This window comes from Natator depressus, chromosome 16 (assembly GCF_965152275.1).
Source record: "Natator depressus isolate rNatDep1 chromosome 16, rNatDep2.hap1, whole genome shotgun sequence".
Taxonomy (NCBI): Eukaryota; Metazoa; Chordata; order Testudines; family Cheloniidae; genus Natator; species Natator depressus.
The window spans coordinates 10,579,283-10,602,922 of NC_134249.1; the positions used below are offsets into that span (position 1 = coordinate 10,579,283).

Here is a 23,640-nt window from a genome sequence, read left to right on the forward strand (position 1 = left end):
CGGATCCAGCACCCCGCAACCCCTCCTGTGCCCCAACCCCATGCCCTGAGCCCCCTCCCACACCCTAACTTCCTCCCTCTTAGTTAACTGGAATTTTTTGCTTACCAGCGCCTCCCCATTCCCCCAACATGCCAGATAACAAAGCTTTTACTGTATTTTCCCCCACAAAAGAGGTCATTGTTGACATCAAGTTTTCAACCCCCAAACGTCATCCAACTGTACTCATAAGCTCTTTGGGGCAGGAACCTCATCTTCTAACTTGTCTGTTAAGTGCTGTGCACACCCACAGAGCTATGCAATGACACACAGTAATAATTAATGAATGATAGCCCAGCTATGCAATGAATGAGCTATGTGCAGGGTTGTTAGCTGTTTCTCTCCACTGTCCATGAACTGGAAGGTGGCATTCAAGGATGTTGGGACAGGGACAGATGCTCATCACCATGGCACACACAGTGAGGGTGACATAATAATTCCTGTGGGGTAAGATATGCCTGCTGCTCCTAAGAGTTAGATGATGTGAGCTGCTCAGCTGATGCTCACACATTAGCTTACCGATCGCTGATGTACATGAACAGGACATATCCTCAGCGGCTAGATGAACGGGGAAGCGGATGTGCAGGCAAGAGAGCTTGTAACATGGTGATACTAAGGGACAGGGCTAAGATCTCAGGAATAATCTGATTCACCTGCTCCAGCCGGGTGTGTAATCCTACCAAATCCTTTACCTGTTCTAGTTCGAAAGGGGGCCACTTTACATCCCAGTCCTTCAGTGCCATATGAGGAGCCTGCCCGTACTCCAGCACAGCCCCTCATCTCATGCTGCACGTTGGATAGAAAGGCATATCCAGCAACTAACGGGCAGGGCCTACTGCCAAGCATTGGGTGGCAGTGGGACACTCCAGCACTTACCACCAGACCCTGAAACTGGGACTAATGGGGACATCCAGACTAAGACATGAAGGACAAAGTTTCTAGCTGCACGACGCCTTCCCCCAACACTGGGCTGCCATGATAAGTGGATGGAGACTATACTCTTTATTAAGGGCACTGAAGAGATGACAACATGGGAAGTGGGGAGCATTGAAAGGACTGTCACATCTCCATAACTAAGGGATCCCAGCCACGATAAATGCCTTTAAAATACTCAGCCCTTTGTTCTGATAGCAGGTTCTTGCTCCTACTTTGCTGAAACAGGTTTTTAATCCCTGGTATTAGGGAGTTTCCTGCTATGTTTCAAATGCACCAAATTAAGGGCTTCTTGAACAGCTGGCGCCTTAATGCTCAGAGAGGTTCTTGAATATATATGAAAATCAGAGGCAAATTACATCTTTTAGTTAATAATTTCTTCTCCATTAACCTCCTTTCCGGCCCTTGTTAGAGGATGATGTAATGGTGTTTCGACACCATAACCCTCCACAGAGAACAGGCAAAGGAACTCCAGGGGAGGGGGCTGAATAAATTTGTGTGCGGGCAGGCGGGGGGGCCTCCCAATATTTTTAGCTAATATTCTCAGAACAAACAGTCTCATTTTGAATAGGCAACAAAGCCAGTGCTGGCCTCCCCACCCCAGGGAACAATCTCTAAAGCCCAAGACCCTGGTATCCTGGGCGCTGAGAACGCTGCACGTTATACCGAGTCACGGATGTTAGCTAGTCGTATAGATGTGCGCAGGAAAGAGGATAGCAGGACTCCCGCCCGCCTTTCCCCAGGCATTCATCCCTTCCGGGTGCTACCCCTCTTCTCCATTCTCAGAGGATCCTGCAATCCCTCCTCTCCTATTCAGCGACCACAGCTACCAGCTCTCCCGCCCCTCCGGCGTTGCTTTCACCCCAGAGCTGTTCTGTCCCTGTCCTATACAGCAGCTGGGCTCAGGGCCAGATCCTCCGCCAGTCTAACTGTCATAACTCTGCTGGTTTCAATGAGGCCATGCTGATTTTCACCAGCTGAGGACCTGGCTCCTTGCCTGCAAGGCACAAGGCCAATTTTTGTCCTGATTTGGATATCGTCTAATCTCCCCTCGTTATAGCCCATGTAGATTGTGGTAGGAGCTCTCTCGGTGATGCCAGTGGGGCTGGAAACCCACAACTCACATGCCCAAGAGGCAGTCAGAGTTTAAGGCCACCTCGTCTGACCTCCCGTCTATAACCCAATAGCTCAGGTTAGACTAATGCATTCCGCTGCTCAGGAGACTGAACTGGTGTGGGCCACAGGCAGAGAACAGGAGCGAGCCAGGTGTCCCCAGGGCCTCTGCAACGTCAGGGAAATGAGCTCAAAGAGACATAAACTTGTGCAAGGTCTCATGGAGCTCGGGTGCTAAATCTAGAAGGGAGCCATGGCAGCGGGAGAGGCTAGCTGTCCCGAGCGCGTACCCGTCGGAGACGATAGGTCCGTACACAGGGTGTCTAGCCCTTCCTGCCACTCGCGCTGCCTCAGCTACCTTCTGGTTTTAGCACCCGAGCTCCATGAAACCTAGCACAAGTTACGTCTCCTTGAGCTGGGAATTACAACCCCCGGCTGGAAGGGCAGACATACCCTAAGGAAGAAGTTTTCCTGTGCCACCTCAGAGCACTCACCCTCCCTGTCCGTGGTCCTGTCTCCAGCTGTGGCCAAGCCTGATGCTTCAGAAGAAGGCCACCCCCTCCCACCCAGAATACATCTTTCCAGCAAGCAACTCTCTGAAGCCCTGACGCATGAGATTTGATTGCAGTCATTGTCTCAATGCAGAGCTGCGAGCATTACAAAGGGCAGCGCACAGAGTTCTGTGCAGGTTTCACATCAGATGGGGAAAGTGTGTTTATGGTCTCACCTCCCACCGGCATCCTGCCTTCGCCTGGGAACCTCCAGCTGAATCTCGGCCTGGTAGCTAGAGCTACCGGAACCAGCTGAGGTATTTCACACTCTCCACCGGTCGGTGGCTTTTTGGACTCTGACACCTGGAAGGTTTGGGAGGCAGGTGTAATACACTGGGGGGAGGGGACAGGTGGTCCCCTCAGATGACTGGGAGAACTTCAGCTGCAGCACACAAATCCTGGCATGTCTCAGCAGCTGCAAGCAAATAAACCACACTCCTTGGAGTCCAGGGCCATGAAAGTGGCACAGATCTGGATTGAGGTAGAAGGCACCTGCTGATGAAGACCGAGTGGAGAAGGGGGAATTTTGCCCAGTGGCATCACTCACCATGCAACAGTATGAAGGGAAAAATCCCCAATGGTGCTGGGGCTAAGTGGAGTGCTTAGGAGAGTGCGGTGGGAAATTCCAGCCATAAATGGAAAATATTACATAGGCAAAACTGTCGGGGGAAGGGGGGCTTCCACCTTGCCATCACAGAGGGCCTGACGCACCCAGAACAGCAAGGTGCACCCTCTTTGGCTGAGAGATCAGCTCACAGTACACCAGGCATGGCCTTATGATTTGGATTTGGGCGTGACTACCAGCCCACGGGAGAAGGGAGCCGAATCGGGTCTCCCCGTCCAGCCCTCCAGCCGGGGGGACAAACTGGGTTGGGCCTGACGCTGAATCAGCACTGGACCAGGAAGAGTCTCTTAGCACAAAGCCCCGAGGCTGGGTGGTCTCTTGCACTGCTTGGGCCCAAAGCCAGCTGACCACCAAAGCCAGGAATGAAGCGAAGCGTCTCCCAAACGAAAATGGAGTTATAAAATCCTTGCGAGATTTATGGCTGGTATTCAGCCTGGAAGATGGTTTCTCGCCTGCTTTTTAATCCCCACACCAACTGGAAGCACCTGGCAGGGTCAGATAAAGGAAGCCCCGATGCTGTCTAGGGCCAGTATAGACCAAGTGGCTCAAACACGCTGAATGGGATCGGGGGATGGGAGGGAGGCAGCGCTCTCCCCAAGGATTCACGTTTGTTGTTATTTCCTTTTTTTTTTAAAGCATCTTTCCTCTGAGAACCAGAATCCATCCTGGCTGCAGTAGCGGCAAAGGAAGAAACCCGTCTGCCTTGGAGTCCCTGAGCCCTGCGTTTCCTTTCAGGCAGCAATAAGCAGCCCCCTCAATCAGGCTGCTGTTTGGGCAAGGAGAAGGCTGCCTTTAAACAAATCCCTCAGCCCTAGCGCAGTGCAAGGAAAGGCCACGCTATTACAGGAGCGGGAGAGGAAATTAAAGCCCCAGCAAGAGGCGGCTTGGAGCCCAGAGGACAGCAGCAGAGGCGGGAGCTGGTTAGGATGCAGGGAGGGCTTATGTGAGATTGCAGCCATCGCACAAGGGGCTCTTTAGGCGGACAGGTTTCATGAAACTCCCAGTCCTGCTCGGCCATCAGGAAACAAAGCGCATGGCAAAGATTTCCAATCTGCATTCCTGTCTCTGTTCAAAAGGCCCCACCAAGGGTTGCCACAAGGGGAGGGGAACTGAAGGAGAAGGCGCTAGGAAAACTGTCTCCGCACACAGTCAGTTCTCACTTCCGGCAAAGGCCGCTGATCTACAGAGGCCAAAGTGTGCGCTGCTGAGAACCCCCGAGTGCTCGGTTTGCCAATGCTTTCTGGGTGCAGAGCAGCTCCTTGTGGGTCGTACTGGTTCTACAGCCCACATCGTCATAGCAAAGGGCCAGAATTCAGCACCAATACATCACCGGGGAGATTTTACAAACGACTGGAGAAAGCCGCAGGACTGGACTGTAAGAGATGCAGACCACACGCAACTCGGACTGACGACCATGGCAGCTGTGCAGCCTCAGGGCTTTGGAAGAATGAGGCCACTGGAGAACCCTTTGTGTAGAACAACCCTGCATCAGACCCTGCAGTGGTCGGGTGGAATGTGGAGTCACTCCTCAGTTGATACACATCGGCATAGATCCTTTGAAGTCAGTAGGGCTAAGCTGGTTTACACCAGCTGAAGTTCTGGCCCCACTATGTGACATACCTCAGACGGAAACAACCTCTCAGCTCTTTCCCCTCCTCTGTTTACTTTGTGTTGCCCCCAGCTCTTGTATGTCAATGTTACAAGACAGAGCTCTTGACAGCTAAGCTTCCCACCACCCTCACCTTTGACACCCTCCCTTCCGACCTTCAATATCATCAGGGTACATCTTGCAAATCTACCATGTTACCTGACCCAGCTAGGGGGTGGGGCAGTACCTGAAGGTCATCTGGAACACCTGGCCTTGGTTGACATGCTGGGTCCTGTTGTTGTACCCGTGCAGCATCTCGCCAAAGAGGGTGTCATTGAATTTGGTGTCTGGCTTCAAGCACTTGGGGCCCTCGCAGATGTCAGACAACATGAGGCAGGATTTGCCATCTGGAGCGAGTCTGTATTCCTCGACACAGCTGGGAAACAACACAAAGTAGGTCAGAGAGAAAGACAGAGCCACATGCATGCAATACCCAACCCCCAAACAGGGCTTGTAGTGACATGAACCCTGCTCTAGAAAGACTCTTCTCAAGATAGGAGAGTCAGGGTGATGCACACAATCGAAGTCGAATAAGCCAGCTGACTGTAAGGAACTCCATGAGGATCTGGGGAACCAGGGTGCAGCAAACTACTCCAGGGAGTCACATCACTTAAAACCTGCACCGGGTGGGTGCACTGGGCCTGGAGAGCCAACAAAGTATTAGCTCCAGGCTTGGCACTCAAAATCTAGGCTGGGGAGAGCTCCTGGAGACTAACAGCTGAGGCCTGGGAGTTACCAATGCTTGTTATTCTTGCAGCTTCAATAACAGCTTTCTTCAGCACCATGGACAGCTGCAGCAGGGCTGACATCCACATTGGCTGCCAGCTACAACTGGTGCCAGCAGTGCGTATTCTGGGCCTCCCTATGGGTAGGCCTGGCAGCGTAGAAACGCCAGTACCAGGGTCACAAGGCAATATGTTCTTGCTGCCTCGGTCAGGTGGCAGGGGAAAGAGAATTCAGCTCAAACATGCTGCCCTTCCCAAGGTAGCCAGTCCCCATCTACCAGGGCAGATGCTCACAAATCCATGGGAATGACGCCCTGTGCCTGATGGCAGAATTGGGCGCCAATGCATATTGTCTATTTAGCTGCTTTATTTTACACATTCCCTCCCAATACTAGTACAAACACCCACGCCAACGTCCCCCCAGCCAACAGCACAAGTAAGCCAGAGACACTGCCCCTGTTTTTATTTAGCTGTTCTGTCCCCAGAGATGTGAATCCAAGGTTTTTTGTTCCTCTCTCCCACTGTTAATTTCCAGGGCTTCTACAAAACTTTGCAGTTCTAGTTGGCAAAACTCTTCGCAAAGAAGGAAAGTATCATCATCCCTGTTCTACAGATGGGGAAACCAAGGCACGGAAAGGGTGAGGTGACTTGCCCCCAGGTTACACAGGGATACCTGTCGTGCAACCAGAAATAAAAAACAACTCTCCAAATTTTTGCTCCCACAAGACATGAAGGATGATTTTGTGGAGGAGGCACTGAACTGGGGCCAGGAGATCTGCATTCAATCCCCAGCTCTGCCACAAACTCCACATAACCTTGAGCAAGTCAGTCATCTCTCTGCGCCTCAGTTTCCCAGCTGTAAAATGGGGATAATAGTGCTGTCTTTCTTCCACCCTTTTTTGGCCTTTCTTGTTTATACTACAGGCTAGGGCCTACCGGTCACTGTTTGTACAGCACCTAGCACTGTGGGGCCCTGGAGGTGTAGTTATAACACAAATATGACTTTACCCTGTACTCATCACCATGGTATTTGCTTGGCCCAGCTGAACTAGTTTTGCTGGCCTTCCCCGCGTACGTAACATATTCTGTTGGAATGCAGAGCCTGGCTGTTTATCCCCTTCCCTGCCGAACCTGCCCCACTTCCCAAAACTCCTGCATAGCAGCTGCGGAAGCTGGGTGTTTTCTCTTTCTAACACAATCATTCCAAGTAGCAAAGCAATAAAGAAAGGGGAAAAAAAATAAAAGGAAAGAAACTGGCTGAGAAAGCTGGGTCCCCTGAGAGCTGTGAACGGCTGGGGCTCAGCGAGATCTCTGCCGTCTGAGCACCTGGATGTGTCAGGAGCTGACAGATGTTCCTCGGAGTTACTTTTAGGAATTTGTTTCTTCACTTCACGAACTGTAACTCACATTTCCTTGAAGGTCAAAGTGCTTTTCTGACTGGCAGCAGCCACCAGGCAAGAGGCGGAATGTGTCTGGGAAGCTTGGGGGAGCCTGTTATATAGCCTCTATGCTCCTTTTCTGCCTGCCGGAGCTGGTGGAGAACTCCACTTTGGGACCCTAATGCACAGGGGATATTGGAAAGATCCCCGTTTGATTGTGATCAGCCAGGCTCCTGCTGCTGGCTGATAGGTCCCCCAGCTGCTTACAGGAAGAATGGTGGACATTGTGATGCTGCTTTTCCCTGGGCACCGAGAGGAAAACAGATTTGTGCTGTCTGAGCAGGGCCAGAGGAAAGTGGTGATAGACCAGGCTGCGCACCTACACTCTGGGCCTGTCCTGCCAGTCCCTCTCCATCTGACGTGACTTCAGGGCAGTGACGCATGAAGGCTTTGTGTGTAATGCAGCTTATGGCCTGAAAGCAGCATTCTCCAGATAAGCAGCACTGGGGGAGAGGGGATTCACCAGCTCCCTGCCTGTAGATGCTGGCTGGACCCCAGAAGCACAGGTGCTGGGAGAAATTCCCCCCCCCCCGCCCCTTTCCAACACACAAACCCCAGGCTCCCTCCCTCCATCCAAACAAACCCAAACTGGAACAGTGGCTATTATAAACTCAGGAAGGTGCAGCCACTCTGCCTTTACCAAGCACAACACTCCCCCGCCCCGGCAGGAAGGGCAGCGATGTCTGCAAAGGCCTAACAGGGCAGGCGCCCATCAATGCTCCCTGCAGTTTTTTTTTCTAGTTAGGGGCATGGCTTTCCTGTTCCTCAGTGCCCTCTTACTCTCCACCACCCACCAGTTTTAGCCAGATGCCGCATGTCTCCCTCTACTCTGTGCCTCTGCATCTGCTGATGGGGTATCCTACTACTTTCCCACTTGCCTGGGAGCCATTTGGCCTTTGCCTTGAGCCAGGCTGGGTACTGAGATGCCTCAGAGTCCCTGCCTCTGGAACCTCACTGTCACCAAGGCTGGGCACGGGGTTCTGTGATGGCTTTTACTCTCGCACTGTGACTGTACCCTCTCCCATGTAAGAGTTTGCTGTGAGCCTGGAGGCCCCTCTCATTCCTCCTTGCGTGTCAGCCTGCAGTCATGTATATTAGGGAACGGTGGCATGTAGGCACTCAGATGCCATAGCGCTCAGTGCAGGATGAATGGATGCATCCCTCCATTTCAGTGCATTCTGCTGTAAATCCTTCTCCCTCTGCACTTTTTTGCTACCTTCCAGGGGACGACTGGGCCCAGATGTTTCATTCACTAAATGGCTTCTTGCTCCCTTCCTTCACCTTCCCATTACCACCTCTTCCCCTGTAGCTAGAAGGTCTGAAGTAGGTTAATGCATGTGCTCACAATTATGTGTAAATGCAGATACGCATTAGCAAAGGTGTAGCCAATAATCTTACTTTATTATTTATTTATTGTGTGATGTTATGATTTGTCTTTCTTTCTTTCTCTCTATGTTCTTGATTTCTTTACAAAGGGATACAATCTGCCCCGCTTCTAAACCAGGGCAGTGCATAGGGCGGCTTGTGTGATGGATGGCTATTTTTGCAGCCGTGCCGCATAAAGCCAGATAATCACAGAGCTCCCTTTGGAGCATTCTGTAGTTGGGGAGATTTTCCTTAGAGAAAATGCTCAATCACATCGGATTCTAGGATCCTGGCCAAGCTCTGGGACGAAACTCTATTTAAAGAGAGGCACAGCAAAACCACAACAACTCGACACAAAATAGTTTGGGATTTATATAACAAGATATGGACTGACTTGTACAGTCCCTTTCTCTTTCTCTCTCACACAGAATCCTGTAGGAGAGAGAACTGTCCGTCTGCACACAGATCATTCCCACGTGCTTAGACTGCAGGCCAGAAGGCATGTACATTCACCATCAAAAACGGCATGTGTATGCAATCGCAACTTGTTGCCCCCATGTGAATAATCTTTCCCCCCATGGGGGCATGCAGCACATACAGTTACTCATTTATTTTCACAGATGCATACTGGGTCATCAAGCTCTTGCATGGATGTGCAGCTAGAACAGAATTATGCTTCCACACGTGCACACACACAGGCCACTTCCACCATTGCTCTGAGCTAATGTACTTCTCTACTGCCTCCATGCCAGACAGGTCCAACCACGCAGACAGAGAGACATGCGAGTACAGACGCAGACATGGCTCAGAGGAATCCAGTGGGAGAGAAGAGGGCAGAGGAGGAACCAGCTGCTCAAGTCCTCCGTTCAAGCTGCAGAACCCCTTTGACACAATGGTTCCAGGAGACTCACCCGCAGAACATGAAGATGGCGCTGGAGGAAGGGTCATATGGCAGGGGAAGGGTCTGCTGGAGGCACAGCTGCTCACAGCCACCATTGAAGCCATCCGAACAGTCGATCCCCTTGGAATAGTCGTAGCAGCCAGTGCCGTCCTTCATGGGCCTCAGCTCCTGCGGGCACTGCAGAGAGAGGGGACATGTTAAGGCGAGTGGGATGCTTCACCCTGCTGGTTCCCAGGGCTGGGGGTGTTTTCCCTGCAGGAGGTGACGGTGTGACCACTGGAGGTAAGCCAGTGCCGGGGACACAGCACCCTGCTGTGAGTTAGCTCTCTGCCCTGGGGAGCCACATTCATTCCTAGTGGAAGCAGGCTCCACTCCAGCGAAGTGGACGGCGTTATACTGGTGAACTCAGGTCTGTTGTCGGCATTAACAGAGGACACACGAAAACCCGACCTCAGGTCTCCACAGGTGCAAGTTCACCTGGGAAGCCGGTGTGGACTGGGACGAGCACCGGATTGGGACGTAGGAGAGCTGGGTTCTACTCCAGGCTCTGCCCCTGGCCTGTTTCCCTGCTCTGTGCCTCAGGCAAATGGTGCTAATGATACTGACCCCCTTGGCAAAGGGCTTTGGGACCTTCTGGTGAAAAGAGCCATTGCAAGGATCTTCACGGCACACCCCACTCAGAGCCTGCTGCAGAGCCCCACCTACCTCTCTCCCTGGAGTCCTTTACCCGGGCAGCGTCTGGGCGCTAGGGAATGGCAACGCGTGACGCTGAATGGGAGGCACAGGCTATGGAAGGCATCCCAAGTAAATGGACTCCTGTGAGTTTGGTCCTGGCCCTCCTGGAATCAGTGGGGATTTTGGCTGGGTATCGGTCATTTGTTTAAGCCTGCAGATGCATTTTATTCATGGTTGGGGATCTCAACACCACCCCCCCCCGCCCCGTTTAAAATCATTCCCAAAAAGCAGCCCAGTGCCTCTTTGAAGTAGGCCGGTGGGGCTCTGCAGCAGCTCTCGGCAGGGGGCAGCCTTCCTGGCTGACACTGAAGCAGACAACTTGAGAAGGACAGATCCTCACTGAAGCCAGCAGAGCCGGGCCGCTTTGCACAAGCTAGGGATCCGGCTCTGCTCTGGGTTTTCATTTCAATTCTCCGGCTGGCTTTCCCTGTCCCAAAAGATTAAAAACAGCAGGCACCTAATGCCATCAATCATCTGCCACCCTGATTAAAGTGCTTTCCGTGTCCACCTTTGCTATTTATTTATTTTGTTTTATCCAAAACCAGGACAAAAAAAAAAAAAACAAAAACACAAAAACCAACCTAAAACACAACAAAAGGACCAGTCCTCGGAAAAAATAAATCTCACCTAGGAACAGCTCACAATTAAAAATGCATTACTGAGTTCTTGAAGATGAGTTAGCTCAGAGCCTGCACATGTAGCAGTGAAGGCAGGTTATAAATGGCCTCTGTCAAGCAGAAGAAAGGTTATAAAACTGCTATATTTTGTGCTTAAAAAAGAAAATCAATTTTCTGTGCGAGCAAAATGCCATACATGTAATAAAAGTCCAGGAGATCCCTCCTCCCGAGCTGGCTACCCAGCCGGGTGCCGCTCCAGACCCAAGCTGCCAGGTCTGATGGATGCCTGGGCATCAGGCCATTAGCTGTACGATGACAGCTGAACTCTGGCTGCTCACGGTGCAAAGCCACACATGCCCAGGATAGTCCTGTAGCTTCTCAGCTGGAAAGCTCCTGTCACCTGCCTCAGTCCCTCCCCTCTGCTGCGCTAGCTCCTTAAAATAAAACTTAATTCATTCGAGCGATTGCTGTCATTCCCGCAGGCGGTGCAGCCTCCCTGTAGGGCCAGTGCAGATGTAACAGGCAGTGAGCTCCCGAAGGCCACTCCTTCCTCTTCAGCTGAGCTGCGAACTAGGTGGAATGGACCATGAGAGCCTGGGATCCTCGGTTCAGCCACTGGAGCATGGGCCGTGCAAAGGAACAAGGAACAGCAGGAGAGGCAGAAGGCTTCTCTGTCCAGAAGATATGGGCAAGGGAATGATGACACCTCTTTTCACAGGACAGGGAGAGTGAGGGCATGTCTAGCCATGGGGAAAGGGCCAGGACTGGCCACACTGGAGACCGAAGCTTCTGATACCCATAAGTAAGACTAAGATTTTGTCATGGTTATTTTTATGAAAGTCACGGACACGTCATGGGCAATAAACAAAAATTCACGGAAGCTGTGACCTATCTGTGACTTTTGCTGCTGCGGCTCCCTGGTTTCCCCCACCACCATGGTGGCTGGGAGCTGCGGGGTTCCCCCTTCCCCCCCACAGCGGCTGGGAGCTGCAGGGTGACCATATTTCCCAAAGAGAAAACGGAACCCCCCCCAACCGCTCGCCCGAGACGTCCCCCTCTCCCCGCATGAGGCTGTTGCCCGTCACTGGAACCCTGAGGAGCGCCCCCTCGGGAGTCTGTCACCTGTGGCTGGAACGTTGCAGGGGGGCCCTGGCACTTGTCGCTGCTGTTGCCCGTTGCTGGAACCCTTCCAGGGCCCCACTGGCTGTCAGCTGGAGTCCTGCAGCCCCTGGGGCTGAAGCAGAGAATGTCAGGAGGTCTCTGGAAATCGGAAACCGCAGATTCTGTGACCTCCGAGTCTTACCCATAAGGCACCAGAGGGGGTTGCAGCAACCTGCGGCAAGCTTTTTCAGTTCATACTCCCAGCATGGATATAAAGAGGGGACAGACGCCTCTCGCACGTGTTACATTTTATTGCTAAACACTCTGGACAAATAAGGCTCAGAATAATTGTGGCTGTATAGATACAAGCCACATTTCTAGTCTGTGCGGATCAATGGAAGAGCAACAGGAGCTGTGCAAACAGGCAGAAACAAAAGGGGGAAAGATTCATCGACTGCAGTAGTGGCCAAAGTTTCTCCTTGCTGCCCTGGCTTCAATCTCTGCACTGACTTTGCTCTTCAGCCACTGATGAGCATGGACAGCACCTTGTGTAGCTGAAACAGAGATGCCTCTCGTTCCAAGGGGTCGGACCATAACAACAGGGCTCCCACTGAGGTGAATGAGGATCCTTCCATTGACTTCCAGGGGAACTGGCGGGGCTCCTGCTTTAGGGTCACACCCATAGATTCTGTTGACTTTGGCCTGGCCTAAACTTACAATTTAGGTCAATATAACTCTGGCGCTTTGGGTATGAAAATCCAGAGTACCGGAGCTACGCCAACCTAACCCCCAGTGTAGACACAGCTAGGTTGATGGAAGAGTGATGCTTCCATTGGCCTAACTAGGATGGTTTGAGGAGCTGGCGTTCCTACAGGGATGGGAAAGCCCCTTCAGTCACTGTGGGTTGTATCTAGAGTATAGGGTTAGGCTGATACAGATACAGCTCTGCAGCTATGCTGCTTAGACCATGCAGTGTAGACATGGCCTGATTCAGCAGCTGCAGGTTGGCTTTAAGACAGATAGTGCCATGGAGAGATGGGAGCACCCTTTTCTGTCTCTGGCGGAAGAGGCTGGCACCTGTGGTAGCTCAGGGTGGATTGGACTGATGGAGACTCACCCCGGAGCGTTCTCCGTGGTTCGTAGCCACGTTCTGGTTGAGGTTTGCCCCTTGGAATACTTCCCCAACTTGATTTTTAATCATCAGGAAGCGTGCTTTGTTTCTGTTTGTAATTATGCATTGCCATGTGCATTAATTACTGAACGCAAATTGCTCCAGCGTGAAATTTGCAAAAGAGAGTCCCCTTCCCTCACCTCCACGCCCCCAGCTGCAGGGAAGTAGCTCACAAGCCAGCTGTTGCACTGCAGCAGAGAGTACCCCTGGGGAAGAAGATCTCCTTGACACCGCACAAATACTGGGGGGTTCCCTGGCAGGGTCAGAGGCATAACAAGCCCTCCTCGGAGCACACAGTGAGATGGGCAACAGCCAAAGGGAGCCGGTCCGCTTTGCAATTAGCAACAGGCTGTTTAACAGACAGACACACAGACATGGAGGCAACAATAAATTCAAGCCTGAGGGCTGGGAATCTTGGCTGTACTTTGTACTTCAATTTAAACCTTTCCCTGTGTAGCAAACTACTTAGCACATGGGCATGTTCAGTCTTTGGGCTTGTCTACATTTGAAATGCTACAGCAGCGCAGCTGCTGTGCAGACATTCCCCACAGCAGTGGGACGGGTTCTCCCATAGGCCCAGGTAATCCACGTCCTGAAGAGGCAGTAGCTAGGCCGATGGAAGAATTCTTCCACCAGCCTAGCGCTGTCTACCCTGGGGGTTAGGTCGGCTTAACTACGTAGCTGAGGGGTGTGGATTTTTCACAGCCCTGAGCAATGTAGCTGGGCTGACCTAACTCTTTAGTGTACACCAGACCTGTCCCTGAAAGTGTTTCGGAGTCACTTGCAAAGCCTAGGAGCCTCAGAGCTCAGCAGGAGGGGTCTGAGAGCAACGTCAGTTCTGAACCCTGATTGGATGCAGCAAGTTAGGGAGAGGTAGCTGCAAGGAGCTCCCCTTCCTTGTGTTATGATGGTTCGTCCACAGGGACTGGACCTGGTTCCTCTGGATCTAAACACATGAGACGCTGTTGCTTGAGCTAACGGACCAACTCCTCCACCTTGGAGGGCGTAGAAGAATCATAAACCTCTCCACTTACAGAGGGTCAAAAAGCCACAAAGGGTTAATGTGGGTTAACACAGGGGGCTGGACACCATTAGTCTCTGGGCTCAAGACTGCTCAAGGACCATGAGGGTCAAATCTTCAGCAGGTGTAAATCCACTGACTTCAAGGGAGACACACCAATTTATAGCAACTGAGGCTCTGGCCCAATCTACCAAGCAGGGACCAGCAGGGAGGGGACCATGGAGCTGGCCAGGATAATGCACCTGGGTTTCCAGAATGCCTCATGGAGACCCCTACTCAGGGCCTAAGTGCTGTAATTTCAGCTCTGCATGGTCTCCGGGCAGGCAGTGCTCAAGAAGGCTGGTCTCTTGATCTCCATCCAGCGAGATCACAAGGGTCAGGCTGGCAACTGATACAGGGAATGTGTCGGTATATTCTACTCAGGGAGAGGGTAGGCCAGTAGTGTAGCAACCTTCCACGTGCCAGGCGGCGGCATACGCATGGATCTCTCTTGCTGTCTTATTTTTAAAATTAGCTTTTTCTATTTACCTCTTGTTCTCTGCCTGTGGTATGCAATAGTTTAGTCTCCTGAGGGCTGTCATGCTTTGATCTAATTCTAGTTGGCTGGCTTGGTGTGGCTGTGTGGTGTGTAGTGGCCTGTGATATACAGGAGGTCTACCTGGGTGAGTGGGGGGTCCCTTCTGGCCTTAAACCTGATGACCTCAAATGCATTTAGTCATGGTATCACCAATCTCCAGGGAAAGTAGGTGGGTGTTTCTCTGCAGTCAACAGGGCACTCAGCACCTCCCAGGATCATGCCCTCATAATTGTACTTCTATCTTTCTTGAGAGAAGAATGGAACTTTGTTGCTTGCCTGTCACCAATAAAAACACTGCAGCTGATCAAATTTGCCCTTACCTCAAAACTGTCCTTACCCAGCAGTTCTATGGGAAGAGCAGCTGTGGACCATAAATTATGTGTCCACAGGTTGTATTTAGACACCTCTGTGCACAGGATAAGCTGCTCTGGAGGGCTGGTCTCTGCACCCAGGGGGACTTATGCGCACGGTACTTGGTGTGCATTTTCTGCGCTTTGATAAAGAACCATATCCATTATTGCTAACATTCATCTGTCTGGCTTGAGCAGCAGAGACCCAATAATTACTGTGAGTTCTAATCAATCCAGCATCAATCCAGCTGCAGTTCAATTTGCAATCTCCTCTGCAGTGACACAGGATGAGGGAGGACATCATCTGAAAATGATTAGAAAATCAATAGCTAACTCGGCCAATAATTCTGTCTGGGCAATCCTTGGTGACACAACCCTCACCAATTCCCCTGCTGTGACCACGCCATGAAGGATGGAGGTAGGCAGGGGACAGCACTCTGTATCCTGCTAGCCAGATAATGCCATTAAACACCTGGAACAAATCAGTAGTTACCCTGACTCTTTTCTCCATGTAGACTAATAGCTTCTGCAATCCACTAGCTGTCCAACAAAATCACCCTCATAAGGGCTAATGCCTTCTTAGCTCCTGTAATGCTTTTCAGCCAAAGATCTTAAAGTACTTTACAAAGGAGGTCAGTATCATCACCACCATTTTACATACAGGGAAACTGAGGCATGGGGCGTGAAGTGACTTGCCCAAGGCCTCCCAGCAGGCCGGTGGCAGAGATGGGAACAGAACCCTTGAAATCACTAACCATAAGAGGAATACTTGAAACTTCTAGATCCTTGGATGAACAATGCTCTAAGGTCTTTTTAACAACATTTACATAATTAAACCTCAACTCAGGAGGTAGTTCAACTATCTGACTCCTTCTACAGAGCAGGAAACTGAGGCATGGAAAGGTTAAAGAGTGACAGCAAATGTCACATGCTTATTGTCACTCCAAACTGCTCAGGTTATAGAACAAACAAATGTGTTTTGTTCCCTCCCACCTCTCCAGCCTTAAAAACTCCACTTGGGATCCAAGAGTCAAGTTAGATTCCTGCCTTCTGGAGCAACGTAACTAGTAATAAATATTCTGCTGGATAAATTAGACCCCCAGCTACTCCCATGCAACCCCACTGCCATCAAGAGGTTTGCACAGGTGGCATTGATTGCAGCTTGGTAAACAACCCGCGGATGATGAACAGTGGAATAGATTCCAGCTCACTCGCTCTCAGATGCCTTAGCTCTGCAGGTATAGCAGGAGGAAAAGCTCGTCTATTTTTGTCACTCCGGTCAGCAGAAAGAACTCTGTGTGTGCATGGGGAGCAGAGATGCTGAATAAGAAGGTGCTATTTTTACTTAGGTACATTTGGGCGTAGAATTGCTGTTTTTAAATGACTTTGCCCAAGGGCACACAGCGAGACGATGGGGATCGAATTCGAGAGTCCTGCCTCCCCAGCCTCTGCTCTAACCCCTAGACCACACTAACCAACCTCACTGGCATTCGGTGTCGCTAGCATGATACCAACAACAATAAACACCTTTGGCAGATCAGCAGCCAACCACTGATCAACTGAAGGCTAGAACAAGGTCCAGAACCAAGGTCCATTCACCTCGGTAACATTAAGGTGACTCACCACTGTGCAAATTGCCAAATCCTTTCTCTGGGTCCCAGCTCAATCCACTGGCCAGCTAGGACTCTGAGAAGATAGACTCTGTCTAGACTCACCTGCATAATCAAATCCAAAGCAGAAAAGATGCAGCTCTTTGAAGACGAGATTAAAGAAATGACAGCTGAAAGCCACAGAGGACTGTTTCCCCAGGGAAATGAGTGTATGGACCGGCCCCTGTTTATTTCACTAAGCAAAGGCACGCTTTTCATCCACACTCACAAAGCACGTTAGAAAGGAGATGGGTGCCGGGGTCACTGGAAACATCAGAAATGCCTCATTACTGACACGAATGAGAGGAAACTGACTCTCCAGCTAAATTGCCTGACGGGGTTTTTGCAGCTCGGCTTCCCTTTTTTATTATTAAGTTTAAAAAAAAGAATATTTAATGAAGTGGTTCTGCAGAGAGTAAATTGCCCGTTTTTATTATTCTGCTGTATTTTCGAAATATCAGCTGCCTTTTTGTTGGAGATGTTTATGAGATGAAGGCCCAGATTCCCCCAGCAAAGCTTCAGTGCTGTGCAGAGGATGGCGGGTGTCCAGGGATGGCCTGGCAGTGGTGGAAGCAAACAGCAGCATGGAGGTGAGCTGGGGTCTCCACTCTTTTCAAAACAGTTCTGGGGAATTTGACATTGCTCTTAAGCCCTGCACCTAGCTTGTGGTGCATGGGATAGCAAAGAATTGGCTCCCAGATCCATCAAGTCACCGAAGCACATGTCTGACTATAAGTATGTGAGTAACCCCTATTCTGAATAATTGACATCAATGAGATTTAAACATCTGTTGAAAGGTAAGCCCACGCTGAAGTGCTGTCCTGAATAAGAAAGGACTTAGCCATGTGCTTACATTGCTTTCTGAACTGGGGCCTAAGTGCTTTGCTGAACTGAGGCTATCCAAAGGGTTGGCTCAATCCTGCAAGGTGCTGAGCACTCTGTCCTGATCCAGCGCATGTTTAACTTTAGACATATAAATCTAAGCACTGATGTTAGTGGGTCTAAAGTTAAGCATGTGCTTAAGTGCTTTGCTGGAAGGGGCCTGAAGGAGGTTAAATGCAAAGGCTAGGAAAGTTTGAGCCAATGCAGTTTCGATTATTCTACCTGCTGCTCTATGCACCTTGCTCATCCAACCCCGCCATTCCTCCTTTACTAATCTTTGGCTTGCTGATTTGGGGCTGGTGAAACGTGCCAGATTCGCAGCCTGAAAGACTAATATTTCACAGAACAGGCACGACACAGACGGCAGCAGGGCAATCTTCCCCCCGCCCATGTGACTCAACCCTGACCTCTAGAGGAGAGTATGGGGAGTTCCATCTATAGGGTGAACTCAGACTCTCACACTTGTCATAAATATAAAGGGAAGGGTAAACCCCTTTAAAATCCCTCCTGGCCAGAGGAAATCTCCTCTCACCTGTAAAGGGTTAAGAAGCTAAAGGTAACCTCGCTGGCACCTGACCAAAATGACCAATGAGGAGACAAGATACTTTCAAAAGCTGGTAGGAGGGAGAGAAACAAAGGGTTTGTGTGTCTGTCTATATTTTGTCTTTGCCGGGGATAGACCAGGAATGAAGCCTTAGAACTTTTAGTAAGTAATCTAGCTAGGTATGTGTTAGATTATGATTTCTTTAAATGGCTGAGAAAAGAATTGTGCTGAATAGAATAACTATTTCTGTCTGTGTATCTTTTTTGTAACAAGGTTTTTGCCTAGAGGGGTTCTCTATGTTTTGAATCTAATTACCCTGTAAGGTATTTACCATCCTGATTTTACAGGGGGGATTTCTTATTTCTAATTCTATTTTTATTAAAAGTCTTCTTGTAAGAAAACTGAATGCTTTTTCATTGTTCTCAGATCCAGGGGTTTGGGTCTGTGGTCACCTATGCAAATTGGTGAGGCTTTTTATCCAACATTTCCCAGGAAAGGGAGGGTGCAAGTGTTGGGAGGATTGTTCATTGTTCTTAAGATCCAAGGGTCTGGGTCTGTAGTCACCTAGGCAAATTGGTGAGGCTTTTTACCAAACCTTGTCCAGGAAGTAGGGTGCAAGGTTTTGGGGAAGTATTTTGGGGGGAAAGACGTGTCCAAACAGCTCTTCCCCAGTAACCAGTATTTGTTTGGTGGTGGTAGCGGCCAATCCGAGGACAAAAGGGTGGAATATTTTGTACCTTGGGGAAGTTTTGACCTAAGCTGGTAAAGATAAGCTTAGGAGGTTTTTCATGCAGGTCTCCACATCTGTACCCTAGAGTTCAGAGTGGGGGAGGAACCTTGACAACACTCCTTGCCAAAATTACCAACGGGGGTTGAGGGCTGGGAACGGGACTGAAGCCACCAACTTTCATTTCACACAAGCCACCCAAGAGCTACCAGATGGTAACAACTTTCTCTGCCCACCTGAGTTGGACTGGAGACAAGCTTCAGTGGTGGTGAGAAATGGCACAGACTATAATTAATCCCTGGAGGCATTCATTCCTTCACCCACAGCCCAAGACAAACAGCCACCCTCGGTGTTCCTGTCATTCCGTCACACGACAACATTGTACTGAGATCTCAGCTACGCACTGGCATGCATCTGATCTGCTCTGAAATGCAATGCAAATGCCTCAATCATATGTCTGTGTGTCTACGTCTATTTAGACGCTTATGTCTAGGATATCTGCATTATTAGCCACACAAGGCATGCATTCCAGGATGCACGAATGGTTCTGGAGACTGGCAGTGGAAGATCCAGTGTCTAAATCACCAGTTTCAATGCAGCTCAGGTTGAGGGTGACCAGCTGTTGCCTCAAAGGACTTTCCAGTGTCTTCAGAGTTCTATATTAAGGCCAGAAGGGACCATTAGATCATTTATTCAGACCTCCTGTATATCACTGGCCGTTCATTTCCACCCAACTACCCCTCTATTAACCCCACAGGCTTGGGACTAAACATATCAGTCCTCAGGGCAATAAACTGTGTGTCACAGACAGAGAATGGGAGAGACCAAGGTGCACCAATGTCCAAGGCAGGGAACTGATTAGGTGAGATGGAGTCAGATGGTCTCAGCAGGTGAGACCCCATGCTGCACAGAAAGGGTGGGGGAGAGTCCCAGCCAATCTACCCTGAAAATTCCTTTCGGATCCCAAATCTGGCAAACAGTATGACCCAGAGCATGTGAGCAAGACACACCAACCGGGCATCTAGAAAGAGGATTCTTTAGACCCCCCTGAGCAGACTGGTCCACCCCATCCAGTGTCCCATATACAGCTGTGGCCAATCCCTGACGCTTCAGAAGAAGCGGAAAAATAAAACAACAACAAAAAACAAACACCACAATACGTCTGGCCAATCGTGCATCAGGGAAGAAAAATCCTTCCTGACCCCCTATGGGAGGCGAGTTGCCGGTCTCAGTCCAGTTCTCAGTGGCTACACATCCACATGCTATAAATCCATCACCACAGGTAGCACCGCTGTTGAGTTCCTGGGCTCAGCGAGTCATTGAAATGGAACTAACCTCTTTGTGCAAAACGGTGACCCTGTTGGCTCAGAAGAGCCTGCATTGCTATAGCCAGGGCTGTGCTCGTAGACAGACAGGGGGAGGAGGGATGGAGGGGAGAGTGTCGGTCTCCAAGGCTGTCAGTGTAAGCACCTTTGGGAAGCAGTGAAGTCATTAAAGCAACCCAATGGCCAAGGTTTTCATAAGTGACTCCAAATTTTGCGTGCCCAACATGAGACACCTCAAAAAATGGGTGCTCAGGACTGGAGCTAAGCAAATAATTGAGTTTTTGATGCCAGGGGCCAAACCAAATTTTTTTAAAAAACTGATTAGATTTGAAGGGACACATTTTTTTAAAAAAAATTATCGAATTGGAAAACACAAAAATGTTGAATGTCAATCAAAATGTTCCAAATTGATACACAACGTTATTTTTTTTCTAATTCATTTTCAGTTAATGGAAAAGTTTCAATTGATTCTAAACTATTCCCCTTCTCCACCCCTCGCATACCGCCCCCAAGTATTTCATTTGGATTTTGGGTATTTTTCAACTTTTTGTGCATGTTTTAAACTGGCCAGTTTTAAAAGCAAAACACACATTTTGACTCTTCAAAATGGTTTTTCCCAAGCAAAACTATTTACTGAATTCAATCTAAATGTGGTAAAAAGTTTCAGATCCCCCCAAACTTGTGTGTGTGTGTGTAAAAAAAACAATGTGCACAGAAAAATCCACCCAGCTTTAAAATCAGGGCCCTTTAAAGTATCTCAAGTGGGGAGCCCAGAACTGGAGCTAACCCACGAGAACTAGTCTCTTTAGAAAATCTCGCCCAACAATAACTTACATGACTAAAGTGATCAAAGAAAAAAGCACACCTTGGGAGGGGCACCGCAACATACAGACAGCATCAGCCACTTCTGTGTACAGTGCGGCCCTGCTGCAGGAGCAATGTCGGCCTCAGACACTTGGCTGGAAATGGCTGCTGAGAGGCTGAATTTTTGCTTTCCAAAGTCCTTCCATTGTACTTGTGGAGCCCGGTTTCCTGAGTGCTCCTAGCAGTACGCGTCTCTGCTATTGATTTTCACAGGGTGACAGAGTTCTCAGGAGCACTTCCACAACGATTTCAAGATATTTTAGGGCCAAATGTTGAACCGCCTCTAAATTTGCCTCTGCAATGAAACGTGAGCACAGTTCGCAGTCGCTGCAAATCACAGCACTCAGACATCTCGCTGGCTGATGGCGCCTGCAGATCATGCAGTGGGAGAGCCATATGCCATCATTTGTGGCTGCAATCAATTGCAGCCACAGAATCAGAGGCCAGGTTAAGGCCCCTTTAAAACTGCAGGCCTATAATTCACGTATCCGTGAGAGCAAAGGCACAGTGTCCAAGAATCATCAGAATTAATCAGACCTCGTTTTATCGTTTTAACATCCCTCTCATTTTAATATCTGTCTAACACTGAAACGTATCTTCTATCTGCCCGGAAAATACCTCAACACCCAGCTCCTCAGCCAAGTAGCCACCAAACAACAAGCTCAGTTTCCTTAGCCAGCAGTAAAGGTTCAATCTTCCAGCCACCACAAAGGCAGGACTCCCTTGGCCAGAAAAGCTGCATCGCCACATGGGCTTGTGCCATGGGAGAAACATGTCCATCACCATGATGATCCCCCACAGGGTGAGCCCAGAGACCCACCTATGGCCACTCTGAGCCTGCCCTTCCCGATGATGAGAAGCTCTCTTCCAGCCTCCTTCGTTGGTGGGAAGATCACCCCTCCTCCCCCCAGCCCACCAATGTCCTCATAGACATTAAGGTCAGAAGGGACCATCATGATTATCTAGTCTGACCTCCTGCACATTGCAGGCCACAGAACCGCACCGACCCACTCCTGTAACAGACCCCTAACCTCTGGCTGAGTTACTGACATCCTGTTCCAGGCTTGTGAGCAGGCAAAGCAGTTTTCTTGCAAACCTCAGTACCTAGCCGGCCCACAAGAACACTGAGCTGGAGGTGCTCCTGCCTGTCTATCATAGCTACGTGCACATCTCCCATTAGAATAGTATCTGAGCGCCTCCCCCTGTGTAACAAATTTATCCCTCAAAAACCGGCTTGGAAGGTGGAGCAGTGCTATTATCCCCTTATACAGATGAGGAACCGAGGCACGGAGAGGCTTAGTGACTTGCCAAAAGTCCATAGCATAGCAGGGACTTGAACCCAGGCCTTCCAAGTACTAGGCTGGTAACACTACACCATCCTTCCTCACTTCCATGTCAGTGGGATGAAGGGGTCTGTTAGCTTTCATGCAGGTGAATTTGGGATGCCGGTCAGCTTGGGTAGAATCCCCTCACTTGGAAAGGACCCACTTTTGTCCCAGCTCTGCCCTGCACCATTTGCAAGTGAGGAGGACACCCCAAACCTTCTCCCCTAATCCCGTCTCTTCTCAGCCATACATGCATGAGCGTGAAAGACCTTTCCCCACAAAAGCTCTCCCGTTTTAGGACCAAAGGCTGTTCCTCTCTAGCTTCCTGTGACTGAACTCCAGTCTTTATTCCCTCCATTCCCCAGCCACTCAGATCTCATCTGTCTCCAGCGCTCTTGTTGCTAGGAAAGGAAGATACTCAACACCAAAGAAAATTAGAAATGGAGTGTGCCACATCTGTAAGGGGCGCAAACAATCTCATTTTCTCTTTGCCATCCCCCTGCTCTTCCCCTTCTATTCAGGGAAGATCATTGCCTCTCCCTCTCCAGAGTAATGATGTCCGCAGAGCTTATCATCATCTTCACTGGCTGGGGCAGTCCCACTTGCAGCTTTTACACTAATATTCAGGACACTCCTGGAGGGTAACACCTCTTGCCAGAGCAAAATATGTTGCAACTGCTTTCTGAAATAACAGCCACTATTTTCCATACTTTTCTCCCCCCGCCTTTTCAAGATGATCAGTCATTATTTTAGTTTCAGATGATCAAATCCATCTGTCTCTCGAGCTTCTAATCACACGTTGTAATATCTTGCCTTTCCCAGAATACTCTCAAGCGACAACAAACACAGGGAAATCAGTAATGGATTTGGAAATTAAACAGAATGACACATTCCCTCCTAGATTACATTTATTTTTATATATCTATCTATATTTATATAGATATAGATATAATTTTAAAATGTTCATGCTATCGTTTATGGACCTGTTAGAGCAGATGACTAGGAGCCCGGGCTCGTAGGTACTGTGGCTGGCTCTCACTGACTTCGGGGATGGTCCTAAGAGTTTGAACACTGACAGATCCATTGAATGGATCCTGCCCCCCTTGTTTCACTGAATGGCTCATGAGTGAAAGCTGCAGGATTGGGCCCCCAATACTGGCGGACTATTGGGTCGCTAATGTATGCATATGTTGAAGCTACCAAAAGGGGCTTGGGAAAGTCCGTGACATCTCAGGATGGAATTCAGTGGGAACTGTGGTTGCTGAGCACCTCTAAGGATCAGACCTGTCCGGTGTGATCTTGGGCAAATCACTACCCCACACCGCACTACACGTGTCTCAGTTTCCCCATCTTTGAACTAGAGATAAAAATACTTTCCTGTTTCAGACATGTTCTGAGGCTTAATGAACATGTGCG

At 49.7% G+C, this 23,640-nt stretch overlaps 1 protein-coding gene across 2 annotated transcripts in view; it reads right to left on the minus strand.

Annotated features, from left to right (window-relative positions):
* The window catches only part of ASTN2 (astrotactin 2), a 589,627-nt gene that overhangs the window by 241,296 nt on the left and 324,691 nt on the right, over positions 1-23,640 (minus strand). For both annotated transcript variants that reach the window (XM_074973795.1, XM_074973796.1), the window contains exons 12-13: positions 9,347-9,513; positions 5,094-5,282 (exon numbers count right to left, since the gene is read on the minus strand). In XM_074973795.1, coding sequence (XP_074829896.1) covers positions 5,094-5,282; positions 9,347-9,513 — 356 coding nt within the window. The remainder of the gene's footprint in view (positions 1-5,093; positions 5,283-9,346; positions 9,514-23,640) is intronic.